Here is a 20,998-nt window from a genome sequence, read left to right on the forward strand (position 1 = left end):
CTTCATGGGAGCTGTCATCTGTCACTGTTGTATTTAACATGGACAAAGGTGGTATTGTGTATTAATTATCTACATGGCCCCTGCATCTAGCCTGATACACAGTGTATCTCTAATAAATATTTGATGGTATGACTGAGAGAGGATGTAGGACAGAGAACACCACCAACATTTTAAACTTGACATCTGTGAGCCATCTTGAAAGTACCACTTCATGGAGTCACTGTGAGGATTAAAAATTAAAGTTGTAGATTGGCTTTTATCATGAAACAGCCATAAGCAACCCCCCTTTGCTGACCCCCCCCCACTATATGCACATTATTTATGTGTCACCTCTTGCTGTTTGAGAATTTGGGGATTCCTGTGGATCTCAGTTCATGTCCATTGTGAATGTCAGAGGCCTGTTGCTGCCAGGAATGACTGCCATTCACAGCACAAGTGGTCAGAAGGAGTGTAGCAAAGTGTGGAAGGGCTCAGAGGAGGGAAAGGGTTTCTGTCCACTTCCTCAGGGAATAGGAGTTGTGGATTCTCTGAGAGTAGATTAAGTTCAAACGGTTTGTGTTAACATGCTTTTTAAAAAATCTAGACAAATGGAAAGAAAAAAAGGAGGGAGAAGGAAATAACCTACTTTTTAAAAGAAGACAAATGGATACTTCTAAATTTTAAACCCAACATTTGCATGTTTCCAAGCCTGATTCTGCTGCATTTCAGAAGAATGTTTGTATGTTTTACTTTTCTTTGGAATGTAAGTACCTTTATGATTTGTGCTTTTTTCTCCTGCATTCTGCTCTTGTGTATAGATCCTTCTGTTTTAAGAGGCCCTCTCCTAGGCCACACCGATGCAGTCTGGGGTTTGGCTTACAGCGCAGCACACCAGCGTTTGTTGTCCTGTTCAGCAGATGGCACTCTCCGTTTATGGAATACAACTGAGGTTGCTCCAGCCCTGAGTGTATTTAATGATAATCAAGGTACATACTTTTTCCCATTATTTTACTGAGTCTTTTATAAACGTCTTATTCTAAAAAGAAACAAATAAATGATTTGTAAATTCTTGCTATTTAAATTTAAAGTGAACGGTTTTTTTTTTAAGCAATGCAAATATATTTGTTTGAATTTCCAACTTAGTATGTATAGGTTTAAAAAGTATATTGTTTGATGAGACAGCTTTTTTAAAAATTTAAAAAAATTGAGATGTAATTTATATACAGTAAAAAAATATTTTAAGCATACATTTTAATGAGTTTGACAAATGCATAAAACTCTTGCTTTTTTCAAAATATTAAATATTTCCTTCACCACCCCAGTGTTTCCTTGTGTTCTTCCCAATCAATCCCTTTTCCTCATTCCCAACTAGAAGTACCCACTGTTGTGACTTCTTTCATTATAAAAGAGTTTTGTCTATTCTAAAACCTCACATAAATGAAATCATACAGTGCAACTATTTTTGTATCTGATGTTTCTTTCACTCTCACTATAACATTGTTGTGCTTCATCCATATTGTAACAATGTTACTTATTTATGGTTTTTTTTTTGTCTTTTTGCCATTTCTTGGGCTACTCTCGCAGCATATGGAGGTTCCCAGGCTAGGGGTCTAATCGGAGCTGTAGCCGCCGGCCTACACCAGAGCCACAGCAACTCGGGATCCAAGCTGCGTTTGCAACCTACACCACAGCCCATGGCAACACCGGATCCTTAACCCACTGAGCAAGGCCAGGGACCGAACCCGCAACCTCATGGTTCCTAATCAGATTTGTTAACCACTGAGCCACAGCGAGAACTCCTGTGTTCTTATTTATTGTTTTTTTATGGCTGCACCCATGGCATATGGTAGTTCCCAGGCTAGGGATTGAATTAGAGATGCAGCTGCTGGCTTTTGTCACAACTACAGCAACGCAGGATCCAACCTGTATCTGTGACCTATACCACAGCTCATGGAAATCCACTGAGTGAGGCCAGGGATTGAACCCACATCCTCATGGATACTAGTCAGGTTTGTTACTGCTGAGCCACCACAGGAGCTCCAGTAATATATTTTTATTGTTTAATAATAAGTATTTCTTTAAACCATTGTTTATCATTTACCTCTTGATGGATATTTGGGTTGTTTCCAGTTTTTTACTGTTATGAACAGCTATGAATGTTCATATCTTTTTTTTTTTTTAATCGCAGGTAGGTAAAGACCTGGAATTAGAATCACTGGGCTTTAGAAGTAGAATTGTATGCATAACTTTATGTGAAATTGCCAAACTTTTCTCAAAAGTGGTTATGCCATGTTACACCACTGACAGCAATGTATGAGAATTCTAGTTGTTCTAAGTTCTTAATTATAAACATTTTAGTGTTTAGAGTGTATTTAATTTTAGCCATTTTGGTAGGTTTGTAGCAGTATTTCATTGTGATTTTAATTTGTATTTCTTTGGTGGCTTATTATTTTGACACCTTTTTGTGTGTTCATTGGCCATTTAATGTATTTTTTTTTTGGGAATATATATACTTTTGCACTGTTAGCTTGCTTTACTTAGATTTTGAATCAGATGGAAAAATCAGATCATATTCTCATCTACATATAATTTTTTATGTTTATAAATAAATTCGCAGTTTTCACCGAGTTTTACCTTATTCTAGATGATAAATAGAAATACTTTCTTTATTCTTGAGCTACCATAACGTGTCTAGCTTTTGATGAGTTGCCTGTATGATATTTGCATGACTCTACCAGTAAAAATTTAAAATCCTACCTTTTATAGTCTACATTTTTAATGATTTTGAATTCCTAGTAAGAGATGGGCTTTTAAAAATGAAGAATTCTGGTGATGCCACTCTAAACTTTAGGTTGATTTGAGGTGGAAACAGAAAAACTTATGTCCATACATGCTTTCCATTTATTTTTGAATAAAGTCATGGATTCAATGAATACAATAGCTAGGTGACTGTTAGAAGATGTGATAAACAAGTAAGGATAATAAAATAGACTAGGACTAAAAGTAACAAAAGAAACAATGTCTATTGAGTGGCTGTGAGCTCATTCTTATTCTAATATCAAGCCTTATTTATTTTTTAAGGGAATCATACTACAGCTTAGCTATATTTTAAGCACATTGTCAAGTAGATACTCTAACTGCCTTTCTCTTTGAATACTCTGACTCTTAGAATTGGGAATCCCTGCCTCGGTGGATCTAGTGAGCAGTGACCCGAGCCATATGGTAGCATCATTCAGCAAAGGATACACAAGCATCTTTAACATGGAAACACAACAACGTATTCTCACCTTAGAATCCAACCTGGATTCGAGTACGTATACCAATTTTAACTAGTCTGTGTTTGGATCAATTTTTTTAAACTTGATCAAAATTATAACTACTAGAGTCAACTGTGAAAAATGCTTATCAGTATAAAATGTTCTGCCTTAAAATCATATAGTACAGTTCCTTAGAAGTAAATGTGATTCACAGTTGATTTTAAGACTTTAGGTTAAATTAATTCACACTTATGTTTAATTTTATACCAGATATTTAGTTTTCAATTCTATTTGAAGAAAATAATATTCTGAATACAGGCATATCTTGGAGTTATTGTGGGTTTGGTTTTAGACCACTGCAGTAGGAATTCGCTTGTGGCACAGCGGGTTAAGGGTCTGGCATTGTCACTGCAGTGGCTTGGGTTGCTGCTGTTATGGGGGTTCGATCCCCAACTCAGGAACTTCTACATGCTGCAGGAGCAGCCAGAAAACAAACAGTTCGCCACAATAAAGTGAATATTGTGATGAAGTGAGTAACACAAAGTTTTGGTTTCCCAGTGCATATAAAAGTTTTGTTTACATTATGCTATAGACTATTAAGGATGTAGCAGCATTATGTCTAAAAAAATGTATATACACTTTAATTTAAAAATACTGCATTGCCGGGAGTTCCCGTTCTGGCACAGTGGAAACACATCTCACTAGTATCCTTGAGGATGCAAGTTCGATCCCTGACCTTGCTCAGTTGGTTGGGAATCTAGCATTGCGGTGAACTGTGGTGTAAGTTGCAGACGTGGCTTGGATCCCTCATTGCTATAGCTGTGGCATAGGCTGGCAGCTGTAGCTCTGATTCGACCCCCAGCCTGGGAACTTCCATATGCAGTGTGTGCAGACATAAAAAAAAAAAAAAACAAAACAAAACAGGAGTTCCCATCGTGGCTCAGTGGTTAATGAATCCGACTAGGAACCATAAGGTTGCGGGTTTGGTTCCTGGCCTTGCTCAGTGGGTTAAGGATCCAGCGTTGCCATGAGCTGTGGTGTAGGTCGCAGATGCAGCTCGGATCCCGCGTTACTGTGCCTCTGGTGTAGGCCGGTGGTTATAGCTCCAATTCGACCCCTAGCTTGGGAACCTCCATATGCTGCGGGAGCAGCCCAAGAAATGGCAAAAAAAAAAAAAAAAAAAAAAGACAACAACAACAGAAAAACACTTTACTGCTAAAAAATACTAACTATTATCCAAGCCTTCTGCAAGTTGTAATCTTTTCTGGCTGAGGGTCTTGACTTGATGCTGATGGCTGCTGACTGATCAGAGTAGTAGTTGCTGAAGGTTGGGGTGACAGTGTCAATTTCTTAAGACAAGTAAAGTTTGCCACATCAATTGACTTTTCCTTTCACAAACAACTTCTCTGTGGTATGCATTGAAGTTTGATAGCATTTTACCCACAGTAGATCGTGTTTCAAACTGTGAGTCGTTCTTCTCAAACCCTGACACTGCTTGATCAACAAGACTTATGTAATTATGTAATAATCTTTTATTATTGTCACTTCAATCTTCACAGCATCCTCACCAGGAGTAGGTTCCATCTCAGAGAACCACTTTCTTTGCTCATCCATAAGAAGCAATTCCTTATCTGTTCAAGTTTTATCATGGGATTACAGCAAGTCAGTCACATCTTCAGGCTCTCTCCTTCTTCTTTTTCTAAAGCAAGCTCTACTTCTAATTCCAGTTCTCTTGGTATTTCACCGTAATGCAGTTATTTCCTTCACTGAAATCTTGAACACCTCAAGATCATCCATGAGGGCTAGAACTAGCGTATTCCAAACTCTTGTTCATGTTGGCATTTTGACCTCTTCCCGTGAACCACAAATATTCTTTTTTTTTTTCTTTTTACCATTTCTTGGGCCGCTCCTGCGGCATATGGAGGCTCCCAGGCTAGGGGTCTAATCGGAGCTGTAGCCACCAGCCTACGCCACAGCCACAGCAACGTGGGAACCAAGCCATGTCTGCAACTCACACCATGACTCATGGCAACACCGGATCCTTAACCCACTGAGCAAGGCCAGGGATCGAACCTGCAACCTCATGGTTCCTCGTCAGATTCGTTAACCACTGAGCCACGACAGGAACTCCATCCACAAATGTTCTTAATGGCATCTAGAAGGGTGAATCCTTTCCAGAAGGTTTTCAGTTGACTTTGCTCAGATCCATTGGAAGAGTCACTATCTATGGCAGCTGCAGCTGTAGCCTTATGAAATGCTTTTCTTAAATAATAAAACTTGAAAGTCAAAATTACTCCTTGATCCATGGGCTGCTGAATGGAGGTTGTGTTAGCAGGCATGAAAACATGAATCTCATACATCCCCATCAGAGCTCTTGGGTTACAAGGTACATTGTCAACAAACAGTAATATTTTGAAAGGAATCCTTTTTTCTGAGCAGTACTTCTCAAGAGTGGGCATAGTATGTGGTAAACTATGTTATAAACAGATATGCTGTCATCCAGGCTTTGTTGTTCCTTTTACAGAGTATAGACAAAGTAGATTTAGCCTAATTCTTAAGGGCCCTAGGATTTTCAGAATGCTAAATGAACATTGGCTTAAGCTTAAAGTCACCAGCTACATTAGCCCTAACAAGATAATCAGCCTGTCCTCTGAGACTTTGAAGCCAAGCATTGACTTTCCTCTAGTTATGAAAGTCCTAGATGGCACCTTTTTCCAATAGAAGGCTGTTTCATAAACATTGAAAATCTGTTGTTCAATGTAGCCACCTCTATCCGTTATCTTAGCTAGATTTCTAGATAACTTGGTGCAGCTTCTATATAAACACTAGCTGCTTCTCCTTGCACTTTGATGTTATGGAGAGGGCTTCTTTTCTTAAATCTCATGAACCAGTCTCTGCTAGCTTCACACTTTTCTTCTGCAGCTTTCTCATCTCTCCCAGCCTTCGTAGAATTGAAGAGAGTTAGGGCTTTGCCCTGGATTAGGTTTTGGCTTAAGGGAATGTCGTGGCCGGTTTGATCTTCAATCAAGACCACTAAAATGTTCTCCAAACTGTTTCACTTTCTTATCATTTGTGCATTCACTGGAGTAGCATTCAAAGATCTTCTCCTTTTCATTCACAACTTGGCTAACTGTTCAGAACAAGTGGCCTAGTTTTCAGCCTTTCCTTTTGACATGCCTTCCGCACTAAGCTTAATCATTTCTGGCTTTTGATTTAAAGTCAGAGATGTACAACTCTTCCTTTCATTTGAACACTTGTCCATTGTAAGTTTATTGCTTGGCCTAATTTCAGTATTGTGTGTCTCAGAAACTAAGGCAGCCCAAGGAAAGGGAGAAAGCTGGGGGAACAGATGGTTGGTAGAGTAGTTAGAACACACAGCATTTATCAAGTTAACCATCTTATATGGGTGCACTTCATGGGACTCCCAAAAAATTACATTAGTAACATTGTAGAAGAGGGATCACAGATCACCATAACAAATATAATAATAATGGAAAAGTTTGAAATGTTGCAAGAATTACCAAAATGTGACATAAACATGAAGTGAACAGATTCTGTTGGAAAAGTGGCGCCAATAGACTTGCTAAAATGCAGAGTTGCCACAAACCTTCAATCTGTTTACAAAAAGAAAAAAAAAAAATCCGCTGCAGCAACGCCAGATCCAAGGCACATCTGCACGCTGCACCACAGCTCATGGTAATGCAGGATTACCAACCCACTGAGCAAGGCCAGTGATCAAACCCCTATCCTCGTGAATACTAGCCAGGTTCGTAACTTGCTGAGCCACAATGGGAACTCCCGTACACATCTGATCATTTCAAATAATGAGGTTTTAGTATTAAGTTTTCTTTCCTACCCTTACTTCTTATTACTTCACTCAACAGTCTGTACACTTGAATTATTTTATGCTCTTATCAGTATATCAAAAACTTAGTGAATTCATAATTCTATGATAAATGATGAATATCTATTACACATGCATTGGAAACATGTAAAAAGAAATTATGTGCATGTCTAATCAAAAAAAAAATCCAATGTCTGTGAAGCACAATAAAACTAGATATGCCTCTACAAAGTAAATCTATTTTTCATTTCTTGTAACTTTATCTTTTTTTTAATTTATAGTTGTACAATATTATATAAGTTACAAGTGTGTGCAGTGTAATGATTCACAATTTTTAAAGGTTATACTTCATTTATAGTTACTATAAAATATTGGCTATATTCTCCATGTTGTACAATATATCCTTATAGCTTGTTTTATACCTAATAGTTTGTACCTTTTACTCCTCCACCTCTCTTTTGACCCTCCTCCTTCATAATTTTATTTTAAAAATCAACTTTGTAGCTCAGCAGTTAACGAACCCTACTAGGATACATGAGGATGTGGGTTCAATCCCTGGCCTTGGTTAGTGGGTTAAGGATTCGGCTATAAGCTGTGGTGCAGGTCGCAGACTCGGCTTGGATCTGGCGTTGCTGTGGCTGTGGTGTAGGTTGGCAGTTGTAGCTCTGATTCGACCCTTAGCCTAGGAACTTCCATATGCCTTGGGTGTGGCCTTAAAAAGCAAAAAAAAAAAAAAAAAAAAAAAAAAAAAAAAAAAAAAAAAAATCAGCTTAAGTTTATGTTTGACATAGCTCAGTACTGATTAGAAAATAGATCAAGTTGTGCCTCTCAGAATCCCACATCTGAAGGTTCTTATTGGGTGTAAGAAGTCAGAAAATAAGTAATTTCTCAGATTATAAAGAAGATATAGAATCTTTTTGGGGGGAGGGCTTTTTTTTTGGTAACTGTTATTCTCTATCTTTAGGCTTAAAACAAACAATAACAGTTTAGACTACAATTGATAAAGAAAACTACATACACATAAACTATTTTAAGCTGAAAACTAGCTTTAAAAATAATTGCTGTGGTGTGTGTGCACATGTGTCTGAATGTGTGTGGTTCTTTCTCCTCTCCCTTTTCTCTTTTTCTCTCAAAAAATTCCTTTATTCCTTTTTGGCTTTCTTCACTTTCTCTTCTTAATCTGTTTGTCTTTTGTTTTCTTCTGGTGTCCTGTGAGAGTTATTTGGGGAGGTAGGTTTGAATGGAGCTTTGAACTATTTGGATCTAAAAGAGAGAGACAAAAAAGTCAAAATTGAGATTATGAAATAGGAAAATGAAATTTTTTTTTGTTCCAAAAAGTACGTGTATAGACTCTTAGTACATTTAAAATCATACTGAAATATATGACCTAAAGGTACAGTAGTAAAATGAAAAACCAATGTGAAGTTAAGAAGGATGTGAACATTTTTGAAATTAGCTTCAGAGATTAAGGCCACATCTTTGAGTGTCCTTAGCATAAATGTTGATTTTTTTTTAATGACTGCTACAAATTAATAAGATCTCAAGTCTAGTGGGTGAGATAGAAAAATGGAACTAGGCAATTCCATTTTTCCTCCCGAGCTGTATGACTGTAAAGTCATATGACTTTTTGCCTCATTCTAGAAGCATTTTCTGAAGAAGACTGCCATTGGAATAAATGCCAGTTCTTTTTTGTTATATGTCCTGACATTTCTTAAATTACCAGTTTGATTACTTTAGAATTATATAAAACAAATTAGTCTTTTATTCCTTTCTACTGTGACAACCCCTTAGCTGTTTATATTTGACTGTGTTACTGCATTCTGGAGTTTAGAAGGTGTTTTTCTAAATTAAAGTTCAGACCAGACATGTTTTAAGGTAAAAGTGTATTTCATATAGTTTAAGAGGATAAAAGATGTTTGTTGTCAGAATCAGAATAAATTATCTTTCTTCTCATTGCTGTCAGTGGCAGTTTGACTGTCATTAAATCAAAGGTAGTTGAAGCAAGGAATTGCGTACTTGTGAAAAGAGTGAAAAAGTAAACCATTTCTGGGTTGCAAGCTGAATATAAATACTTGGAGGATTGGCAGATAGGTTTTCAGTTTATTGCTAGTGTTCTTTGCATTTTGCTTACCTGTGTATTTACCACCAAGTAGAGAAATGTCCTTTAAAAGTACCACTAAATAGGAACTTTCTTTTGCCCTCTTCCATTATTTGATTTCTTTCATACTTATTTCTAGATCTCAGAGTAATTGAAGCTGTTCTCAGAAACTTGTCTCTCATGATATATGGGATGTTTTACTTGAAGTCTTCCTTTTTACTGTTATTCTCCTGCTAGATCTTATAGAGAATATTGTTCAATGGTGTGTTATCTCTGGAGGAAAAATATCCATAGGCTGAATTTTGAATCTGAACTCTTTGCTGAGAACTATTTAAATTGAATATAACTGACCCAGAGCTTACTCTGCTTGGTAAAGTCACTTTTTGTTGTGCGCTTAGATAACAGGCTAGGGAGCCACCTGCAGTGAGATTGGAAAAAGCCTCTTCTTCAGCTTTTAAGATGTCATAATTCTAGGTACCACATGAAAAGCCGATAGAGTAGACTAATATTAGAGTTATTTTTAGCTATGCATAGCTATATTTTCTGTTTTATGAGTATAAATTCATAATACCTATTCTAAGATCTAAAATTTTTTTAAAAATCTATATTTTTGAACTATTTTTAAAATTAAAGTTTCAAAAATAGTACAAGAACTCCTGGCTGCCCTTCACCCAGAATCACCAGTTTGTAACATTTTGCTACATTCATCACATTTACTTTATCATTCTCTGTACATGGGTATAATTTAAAATTCGGGAGTTCCCATCATGGCTCAGTGGTAATGAACCCAACTAAGATCCATGAGGATGTGGGTTCCATCCCTGGCCTTGCTTAGTGGGTTAAGGATCTGGCGTTGCTGTGGGCTGTGGTATAGGTCGAAGACGTTGCTCTAATCCTGCGTTGCTGTGGCTGGTGGCATAGGCCAGCAGCTGTAGCTCTGTTTTGACCCCTAAAGCCTGGGAACTTCCATATGCCACAGGTATGGCCCTAAAAAGGCAAAAATAACTACATAAAATAAAATAAAATAAAATATAATTCGGAGCCACTTAAGAGACATATATCTATACACCCTAAATCCTTTAGCACATAATTCTGAAGAACAAGAACGTTCTCTGACAGCACATTACATAATCAGAATCAGAAAATTTAGCATTGAATCAATGCTGCTGTATGAGTTACTCTTTACTCAGATTTGCCTGTTGTCCCAGTAATGTACTTTATGAGGACATTCCTTCTCCCTAGACCAAGATATAACAATTATTTAACTTTGACATATCTTAAATTGGTGTTATCTCTATGTAGATTTTTTTCCTTAAAAGTATCTTAACACATATCATTATTTAAACTTAAGTTCTTAATAATTGATTTCCGTTTGATAAAAGGCTTCCAGGAGGAACTTGTGATTGTTTGGGATACCAGTTTTGGCAGTGATCTGATGGGCATGAGTCATCTGGTTGGAAGAGAGGTAGAAATCAGAATGGGTATTGGCTTTGTCACCATAATTTTGGGGAAGTCACAATTGTTTTCTGGACCTCGGTTCATTCACTGTGTTATGGGCCTAATGACATGCCTATCTCATTGTGCATGTAGTTAAGATCTCTTTCAAAACTGTTTAAAAGTGTACAGAAAAAACTGTCAGGATGCTGTTTTCAGATTCCAAATTGGTAGACTATTAATGATAACCATTTCTATTATGAGAAAGAGAAGATTAAAGAGTTAGGAAGCTGTCTTTGTCATGTTTATCTTTAGATGATAACCATGTGATAAAGCGCTGTATATCTAGAAAGAACTGAGATTTAAACCTGAGAATGATCTACATGAAAGTAATGATGGAATTTTATTAAAATAGCAGAAATATCACAGAACACTGTAGGATGAGAAATGTCAGTGGCCCTGGGCTAAGCCCTAGGTCGCATCCATAGATAGTGGATGGTGGAAAAGGAAATTCTAATTCCTAGGTTTTTCTAGATTTATCAGTAAGTGTTTGCTCAGGTGATTCTCATTTATAAGCATTGTGGTTATGGACACGATTGTGGAATAAATGAGCTAAAGACAAAGTCACATCATTTACTTTTCCAGTCTCTTAGGTGAATATTCAGTTCTCTTTTGTGTGAAGAAATAGTAAGCTTTGACAAATTTGTGTTGCTCTTTAATTTTTACTTTTTAGCAACCAACTCTTCCTGCCAAATAAATAGAGTCATCAGTCATCCCACTCTTCCCATCAGCATCACTGCTCATGAAGACAGGCACATCAAATTTTATGACAACAATACAGGTAAGAATTCATTGAAATTAATTATTATTTTAAAAAAAAATCCCCACTATAGTTTTGGTGTCTGTCAGTGGTTTTATAGTCAGGGAATAGGCACTGAAACACAGTTCCTCTCCTGCATCAGTTTCTTTTTATTCCAAATAAATCTGCTAAAAACTAGTCTTCATGATGGCATGTAGAATCTTCTTGGTTTATTTAATGGTAAATAGGTGCTATATTTTGGCCATAGAGCCAAGCTTTTTACCGGGAACACGGTGAAAAATTTATTCAGAAAGTAATAAAACGATCTCTTGCTGCATATATATTGGGGGAAAAGTAGAAACATGTTGGGAGTAGAGGCACATGATCAGTATATTTTGTTCAAAATTGTTTGATTTTTTGAAGAGCCTTAGTGTTGCTGATTGAAAAACCTGAGTCATTGGATTTATTTTTCTTTCTATGGGCTAATTTTTTCTGTATTATAATACTGTTTGGTACTGATTGATTTGAACTTTCCAATTTTTATTAGATTATATTTTGCTAGTTTAAAGGAAATGTGTGAAGAGCTGGTTGGGAGAAAAACTCCCTGTATTAGCAACCATATTTACTATTGGTTTTGTAAATGTGTTGACTTTTGCTAACTTTCCTTCGCTGTGACTGGTGAATAATTTATTATTTTTAATCTTTTTCTCTATATACCAGAATTGTGGCCAGGTTTTCTTTCTGTTCCTTTCACTTTGTCTCAGTCATTTCCTCTGTTTTTATAACCCATGAAATTTGCCTATAGCTAAAGGATGCAATGTCTGAGTTCTAGCTAATGGAAAACAAATTACTGACTTCTATATTGTGATTTGAAAGACAAAAATATCTGAAATTTGAGCTTTTGTTTCTCATCATCGCCATGACTAGAGCAGGGAGGGAGCCCTGTGTTGTTCTGGCAGTTAGAAAAGCTGTTCCTGCAGAGACTAGGCTGAGAGGGGTTACCAGAGAAGCCAGTGCAATGTGGTAACTCATTAGTATTCAGGATGAGGAAAGCAATTAATAAAAAGTAACAATCTCTTTTTCCAAAGGCAAGCTGATCCACTCGATGGTAGCCCACCTAGAAGCCGTAACAAGTTTAGCAGTTGATCCTAATGGCCTGTACTTGATGTCTGGCAGTAAGTACAACTATGGATTATTTATTTATCCTTATCATTTTCATATTAATGTGATTTTTCTTTTAATTTCTTTTCTTTTGATATAGGTCATGACTGTTCAATACGTTTATGGAACCTAGAAAGTAAGACGTGTATCCAAGAGTTTACAGCGCATCGGAAGAAGTTTGAAGAGTCAATTCATGATGTAGCTTTCCACCCATCCAAATGCTATATAGCCAGTGCTGGGGCTGATGCACTGGCTAAAGTCTTTGTATGACACAATGCATCGTCTTCACCTTCTAGCTCTTTATAAATAATCAACTGCACAAAAGAGATACAGAAGACCAGGGCAAGAATTAACCCATCCAGCCCTTTTGTTCTGCTGAAGGAGCACATAGAACATTTGTTAAAGTATAGTTTTGCAATTCGTTTACTGTTTTCTAAAACTAAGGTTTGTTCAGGTTGCTGCAAGCTCAGCTGAATCTGTAAGCCTGAAAACTTTAACATTTTTCCCAAAATAGGAGCTTTTATTTCTGAGGTGGTTCTAATTCGCTAGGCAGGCCTGAGCGAAGAACCTAGATTTAGCTTGTCCCTGTTGAGTAAATAGGGCACATTATAAGGGATAATTAAAAAGCTTGATGGCTGGGAATGAGTGGAGGAAGAATGGAAACTTAGACCTAGTTCACCCCTGAGAAATCTTGTTACATTAGGTAGTCAAAACAATAGTCTTTATCATACCTGCTGTAGTAACCCCCATGTATATAATGACCAGGCAGTGTTAAAATGAGTTTTTAATTTAGCTCTCCTTTCAATTGTTCATATAAAGCACCTGAAAAAACATTTTACCTATTAGAAGGAAAAAGGGAAATGCAATAATATGTTAAATATATTATTACTCAGAAATGCTAAACAAATATTTAGTTTGTAAGCAGATTTCTATATTGTATTACATTTTTGAAAATAGATTTGGTACCATTCTAAAGTTTAGCATCAGAAACACTCACTGTTATGAAGAATAGTTGATAGAGTCTGCTTTTACTAAAGGATTTAACTTATTCAAGTTTAAGATTCTGTTTATTTTTAAGGGCAAGCAGGGCATATCTTTATAATAATTTCTATTAATTTTAAAATTCACTCTATTCATGTGATATTTATAGTGCCAGAGTGATTATTTCATATCAATGAAATCTTACCTTTCAGTGGTTGAAAAGCTGAAAGTTATTTACGAGTACTCATCTGTCAAAACCTATATAACCATGCCTCATGATCTCTACTCCTTCTTTGTCTCTTGTATTCAAATTATCTGACACTTACCAAAAATAGTTTGTAATTATTATGGTTTAATAGTCCAAAGGGTATGGTTAACCTCAGGCAGCTGCTTTTGCAGAAGTACTAAATAAAGCAAATGTTTTGTACCCTAGAAGTTCCCCTATTCGTATCTCCAAGAAGAACCTCTTGGAAGTCTGGATGGAATAGTTTGGTGTATAATATTGGTTAAAGATTTCTCTCTTTCCCCTTCTCTAACCCACCTCCAGCATTTAATTGGAATACACAACATGTTTTAATGGGCAGTGAATCAATATTGTTTCTGGGGAAAACCATGTCTTAAAGGACCAAGGTTCCCTGAGCTCACCTTATTTATGGTCTGCATATGGTCAGCTCTTGGGATTTCCATGACCCCCCTCTCTGGACCTGGTATGTAGACCTCATTCCTATAGCTGTCTCACCTCTCTTCACATTCTCCTCTTGTTTGCCCAAATGTCAGAGACCAATCTGGAAATTAGAAATAAGTGATGCCCAAATTTCCAGCACAGTATATCTTTAATAGGCTCTCAGACTTAAAAAAAAAAAACCCATATCCATAAGTACTTTAACCTTTTAATATAATTCCTACATTCCTATGCCCACATATCCCGTTATCATAACAGTGGCACTTCCAATGATATCTACATCTACTCCATGAAGAAGTATTCCAGTGATGGTGTGGATATTAATTGACAGTTTTTCTTTCAAATATCTGCTTATCTGCCGCTAGAATTCTGCAGCATACAGGCAAATTTTCTTTGAAGACCTATGTTAAATTTGCCTGGGTTAATATTTTGACACAGCTACCTTTGTCATTTCATTTGTGCTTTGGTTAACAGCGGGCTCAAGGGTTGCCTTTGTATATTCAAATGAATTGACCTGGATGTGAGCTACCAGGTAATATTTTATTCCCACACAGGTTTAGATTTCCACATTGTGTTTGGTGAAGTCCTCTTTTGATTCTTCGCAAAGTAAATAAAAGATGTCACTGACATAAACATTTGTAGGTTACTGGAAAATCCCAATCAGGTGCCCTTAATTGGCATGTTTATGATGGATGACTACAAGCTTTGTTCTACCAGTTATTGCTTTAATTATCTTCCAAGGTCTTCAGTGCCTGCTTTACTTATGTCACTGGAAGTCTCAAAACCAAGACACTCTCTTCGCCTGAGTTTTATGCCTCATGGTTGAAGTTTTTCTGTTAATGAGTGGAAAATAACCATGAGATACGTAGACTAGTGCAAGTGATGGAACTGTTGAAAGTTCCTTAGAAAGCCAGTGCTGTGCTCTTGGAGATTGTACCCAGAAACAGATTCTTCTCCACTAGCACAGCTTGGATCTCAGCCTAGAAATGAGCCAAAGCTGTCTTCCAGCCGGAGAGAAGCATATACATGTGCTGATTTTTCCCCCAGCCTATCAAAGATTCAATGAAAATTGGCAAAATGAACAAATTCCACATTCAAACACTCACTGAAATGCTTTCATAGTGCTTTATTTGTAAATATTTTGGATGAAATGTATTGGAGTAATATGAAAATCAGCAGGAGATGTGGGTCCCTGCCTCATTTTCATATGCTGTGGATACATCTCTGGGAGCTTGCAGCACCCTTCTCAAAACTCAGCTGTCATATGGGGCTCATTTGCTACTCAAACAATAGACAAATATTTAACATAAGTGATATAATGACCTTCAGTATTTTTCTATTGAACAAGTTTAGCAACTTTTGCCATTAAACAGATGATTAGTTATGCAGAGTATTTAGCTTTTATAATCATTTAGTTATGACTAAAAGGGGGGAAATTGAGCTGCATCACTGATGATGAACTTTGTGAGAAATTTTTTGTTTATCTGACTTTCATTCCTTCAGTATTCTTACTATAAATTTCTTTTGGAGATAATGATGAAGATTTATTTGAAAATGTCTAAAATGTATGTATATTTTATAAATATATATTATATATATTATAGGAATATATATAATATATATAGACTATATATATATATATATATATATATAAAACAAACCATAGGTGCATTTTACTGTTTTGTATTTTCATTTTTGGAGGTAGTGTACACAGCAGGTAATGATGAGTATGATGATGAGTATTGTGCTGTTTGCTTTTGCAGTATAATATATAGTTCTAAATGTTTAAATTACTGTATATACTATATTCATTATAGGCTAGCATGCTTGTTTTAAAGACTGTCATTCTAGTTTATTAAAATCTGAATGTAAGAAAACTTGGCTATTCAAATGTGAATTGAAAAATATTCCATTCTCAGTACTGAAGTATTTCCATTGAACATTCAGGATTTTTGACAAAACAGATATCATCAAGAAGGCAATAGCTAGAGAAAGAGAGGTGCCTTTAAAAAAAATGCAAATGCAGCCTTACAGTGAGGATGAGGATTGAGTTTTTTTCTGGGTGAAGGGGTGTGAGAGAGTGTGAGTGTATGTGTGTTGTGTGTATGCTTGCCAGTCCACAAAGGTCCTGATTTGTGACCATCAGTGTCTTTTTAATGTATCTGTTCAACTTCTAGGACTTCAGGGGACATTTCATGCGCTGTCTTCGTGCTCTTCTGAGCACCATAAATACTTTCCAAGAATTTTGAATGTGAATTCCTAGAAATTTCAATAGAGAAGAAAATAACTATTCTTTCATTATAATTCAAGTTCAGGTAAAAGGAAAAGTTACTGATTTACCAAAATTATGGGATCTCATTAATGTTGGCTAAGTAAATGTAATTTTTAAAGGCTCACTTTTTTAGTGCTTCATATATTTCCCCTTTACACAAGAGCATGTCATGAAATTCTTATGTGAAGGTTAAACTAGTAAAAGTTATTTTTAGATTAAACACCTGAACTAGTTAAAATTCCACCTAAGAATAGTATTTAAATGGCATCTTTCATATCTACCTCTTTGTCATTGCTGCCATTTTGACTCAAGCAAATCTTTATGACATCTAAAATAATGGTTGGATGCAATTTAAAAATCTGTGTTGGTGCTTTTCTCAGGCTTTGTCATTTAAGTTGTATTGAACAAAGATGTCACAAATCAGATTGAAAGGCTTAGAATTACTTTGATTTTCTTTTGAAAAAACTGCTTAAAATTTATCAATGTTGATAGTGGAGATAGTTAGCTTCTGGTTAGTATATATGTCTGTGTGATATTTTCAACCATGAGCCAAACAGTTATTGAATTTACATGGGAAGAGAGCTCTAAGTATAATTTTCTTCATCTTATTCTTTGAAAGCTATTTCAAGGCTATAAAGTACATCATGATTGATTTCTTTTACTCAGAAGTTGCCTCTGTGTTACTGTGTTACTTGTTTAGTTATTTATGTAATTGCAGTATTTTGTTTAACACTGGGATTCAGGTTGTACAAAAGCAGTAGCTGACAGAAATTATATGTATATTTTTCTGAAACGTATCAATTCCTTAGTAAGTTCACTTTAGACAATGGTCCAGAAAACAAACATATTTGTATTTAAAAGCAAGGGACAGGTCAGGTCCTTGGTAAATGATTTGAATTGTTTTACTTTTGCCACTGGAAGCTTTTTAATTGGCTATATCCATCATCCACTTGGATCTCCATGTTATTTATTGGAAGGGATGCCAGGCTCACAAAGTATTAAACAGACTGCATCATTTTTTTAAATCCCCCCAAAAGCAAATATAAAGCCAAACAGGGATTCCCTAAATCTCATTTATTTATTCTAGCAGTATTCCTAAAGTGGTGCTTAAGGGTCAGAATTTTTTGGATCTTTGCTAGTCAAGCTTTAGATTTGATTTAACTGGGACCACATGCCTGTCATCCCTCTGATGTAAATTAGAAAGTTCATTTTGATTTAGATTAACTCTAATGTCTGCCTGGGTTTTTAACAGGCTGTGAACCAGTGAGTGCCTTGTTAACGTAGAATGATTTTTCCCTGGTTGTGTGTTAGCTCCTCTTTGAAAATGTCTCAGAGAATGGTATTTCAATTGATTTGTAGAGAGCTGCTAAATTTGGTATTATCGGCAATCAGAAAGTCTTCAGTCTACCACATACCACCCTCCCTACTTTCTTCTCATTGTTTGGCTGAAGTTTGCCTCTTGTGAGAGACAAATGCCACCCCCTTTTCACATAGCTTTTTTCCAGTCCAAAGTAAAAGGTATTCCCCTACACCCATCCCAACGATATGATCTAATACTGTTTTTAGGAGGAACCACTTGTTTGTAATCCTATAATCTACTGGTTATGTTATGTCTTCTCAACTTCAGTTTACTAGAACTGGCCTCAGGGCATCATCAGTTCAGATTCCTAAATAACTCCTTTTCTCCACACCCCTCCACCCCTCCAGCTGGTGAGCCCTGGGCCAGATTGTTCGATCTTCAGGTATTTTAAAATTTAGGTATAATATCAACTAATGTAAATTAATCCAGATGCTAATTTTTGTGGTGCAAGAAGTTTCTTTTGTAAATTCAGGGTATGGATAAGCTAATTAAGATATCCTTTTTTGGTGGCTCTAAGTGTATTATTTGTTTTTAAATAAAGTGTACAAATATAGATAACATGCTATAGGTGTCTCATGAATTGAAATATTTGTCAGATTTGGAATCTAGTGAATTTGCAGTTAAGATACTTGAATATAACCTGATTTTATTTTTTGTGTGGGAGGTAATAGAGGGGTGCATAGAAATAAAAGTGTATTAGACAAAGTAGATGTGAATCCAAAGTAATGAACCAACCTTAATTATCAATTGTAGGAAAGTGGAGAAGTTTATTATGATAGAGGGTTTGGATCTTTGGAAAGCCAGCCAGTAAAACTAAAATATCCCATATGATTGGATCATGATACTTTCAGGAACACATATGTATCTTTTCTTAAGTGTTTAGTTATATAATTAAAAAAATTATACACATCTATAGATAAATTTAATGTGTTTTTATTTTTTCTTTGGCCACTTTAACAAACAAGCATAAGCCTTTTACCCCTTGCTCCTTGAAATCAACATTATTTTTTAAGGGCTTCCTCTGCCCAGAATTTACAATCTCTTTTGTTCTAATCTGGAGTCACAATACTCTATGGAATCTGAAAGGCACCTCTTTTGGTGTCCTTGAAACTATCCACTGTTATAGGATGCCACTGCAGTAATGCATGTTCTATTCTTTGGTGTATACACATTTTTCAGTAGTGTCAAAAATGTCCCTTTGTCCCTTGTAATGAGAACTGAAATATGATTTGCTGGGGTTATTTTAGAGTAATCTAGCTCAGAAGGTCAAGAGGACTCCAAAACGTTTTCATGCATTGATGGTCCCTCTGGGGTCAGCCCAGGTTCAGAATGGTATTCCAGCCTGTTTGGGGTTTTCCTAAGAGTACCACTGAGGCTTCAAGGGGTCCTAGGTTGTCTTGGCACTTAGAGTATTTCCCAGGAGCACGTAGAAGCCTGATAGCACCTTTTAACCCAAACACTGTACCATAACCATCCCTCCACTTGTTGCTTCTAAATTACACCTGTCACTTACAATGATGGGGACATGTTCTGTGGAGAAACACTGACATGCACTTTTGAAAATTGAATTCCATTATTTTGTGAAACACAAATTTTAATTTAGTGTATTTTGTATACTTTCAAAATCAAGCAGAATCCTAAATCTGCCTAACAAAATTACTCACCTTGAGCTTCACTTAGATCTTACAAAACCCTAAGCCCTTTCTTATTCCTGGTTGTGATGGTGGTTTCAGTCAGACTTGAAGAAGGATCTGACTGTTTGGGAGAATAAAATCTTTAATATCATGCTAATAGGAAGGGTCTATTTCATAGAAAATTCTCTTGTCCTTGGTTACTTAGCCATTCACCTTGCATGAAGGCTGGTCCAGATGCTAACTCCACGTTGACTTTTCCTGTGTGTCTCTTTAAAGAGATAATTAATCCAGTGATGTGAAGGAGAACCCACAGTAAAACATCTGTTAAATAGCACTTGGAGTACTAGAGTTAGTATTATTAATTCACGTGCCAAAGTTTTTCATGCCCTCATAAGATCCAGGGTATGTATCAGGTTCTCTGTCTATATATAACCTCAAACCAAAGATATTTTTGAATTACCTCATATAATAGCATCATCAAATTAAGGGTAATGGTAGGGAAACCCATCATTCAAATGAGAATTCCCAAACCAAAAAACTGTAATAAAAAAAAACCTGCATGCATGAAAAGCAAAATTTTATGTTAAGCATGCGTTGTAAAAATCAGCAGCTTGTGGTTTATATATGTTGAAATATTAATGTATACTGACATTCAACTACTCCTTATGGAAATGGGACAAATAATTTTTTATCAATAAGATTAATTTTCTTTAGAGCAAAAGAAATTCATCAGAAAGTTTACATTGGATATTGGATAACTTAGGTGAGGGTGTGGGGAAAAATGTACCACACTAAAAAGGAAAAAGGAGTTAGCCTTTGATCTGGATCCATCACACATGGTCTTCCTTTCTCTTTAAATGGCCTGGAAAGGTGACCTCTGAGATCCTTTTCCTCTGTAAAAGTAAATGGTTCCAGTTCTGGCTTGTTTTGTAATTATCCCTGTAATCTAAAAGATTTTTAAGAAATAAAACTATCCTAGAGTCCCCTGATTAAAAAGTACCATACAATACAGCTTTTTATTATATTGTAGCAGGCTGTATTAAGACAGGGCCAAGTGTGCTGTGACATCTACATATGTTGGAACAAAGACCAGACATGTAAGAAATGTGGCCAACTGGTGACCTCATGAAAAGATAGAACCTTTTTTTTTTTGGCCACACCCGCAACATACAAAAGTTCCCAGGCCAGGGATCAAACCCCAGCCATAGCAGTGACATCTCTGAATCCTTAACCGCTAGGCCACCAGTGAAACCAGAGAATCATTTTTATGGGATGAGTTCTGTTTTGAATGATTTCGACTATGTTTTTAGAAGCATTTAAGAAATATTTACATCTTTTTCTATAGATTTGGAGGTCACATATTTCAGAATATCCTATTGATGGGATTATTGACTCAGTGTATATTATAGAAAAAGAAGAACTCCATGGTCTCATCTTTTGACAGTCATTTATGGATAACACTCCTGACTCTTGCTCCCCACAAATACTCACATGCCA

The 20,998-nt window shown here is 36.2% G+C and overlaps 1 protein-coding gene across 3 annotated transcripts in view; it reads left to right on the forward strand.

The window, feature by feature from the left end:
* The window catches only part of STRN (striatin), a 105,649-nt gene extending 87,217 nt beyond the window's left edge, over positions 1-18,432 (forward strand). Inside the window, exons 14-18 of one of the 3 annotated variants that reach the window (XM_003125240.7) lie at positions 798-965; positions 3,149-3,289; positions 11,346-11,453; positions 12,500-12,586; positions 12,673-18,432. In XM_003125240.7, coding sequence (XP_003125288.1) covers positions 798-965; positions 3,149-3,289; positions 11,346-11,453; positions 12,500-12,586; positions 12,673-12,842 — 674 coding nt within the window. In that variant the 3' untranslated portion in view covers positions 12,843-18,432. Of the gene's footprint in view, positions 1-797; positions 966-3,148; positions 3,981-4,240; positions 4,423-11,345; positions 11,454-12,499; positions 12,587-12,672 lie in introns of those variants that run through there. The other 2 variants (XM_013996218.3, XR_014842247.1) reach the window with 2 other exon arrangements.
* Positions 18,433-20,998: the final 2,566 nt, after the last annotated feature.

This window comes from Sus scrofa, chromosome 3 (assembly GCF_054392235.1).
Source record: "Sus scrofa isolate SSC_HxYL_T2T_F1_AM1 chromosome 3, Sscrofa_HxYL_maternal_Yorkshire_Landrace_v2.0, whole genome shotgun sequence".
Taxonomy (NCBI): domain Eukaryota; kingdom Metazoa; phylum Chordata; class Mammalia; order Artiodactyla; family Suidae; genus Sus; species Sus scrofa.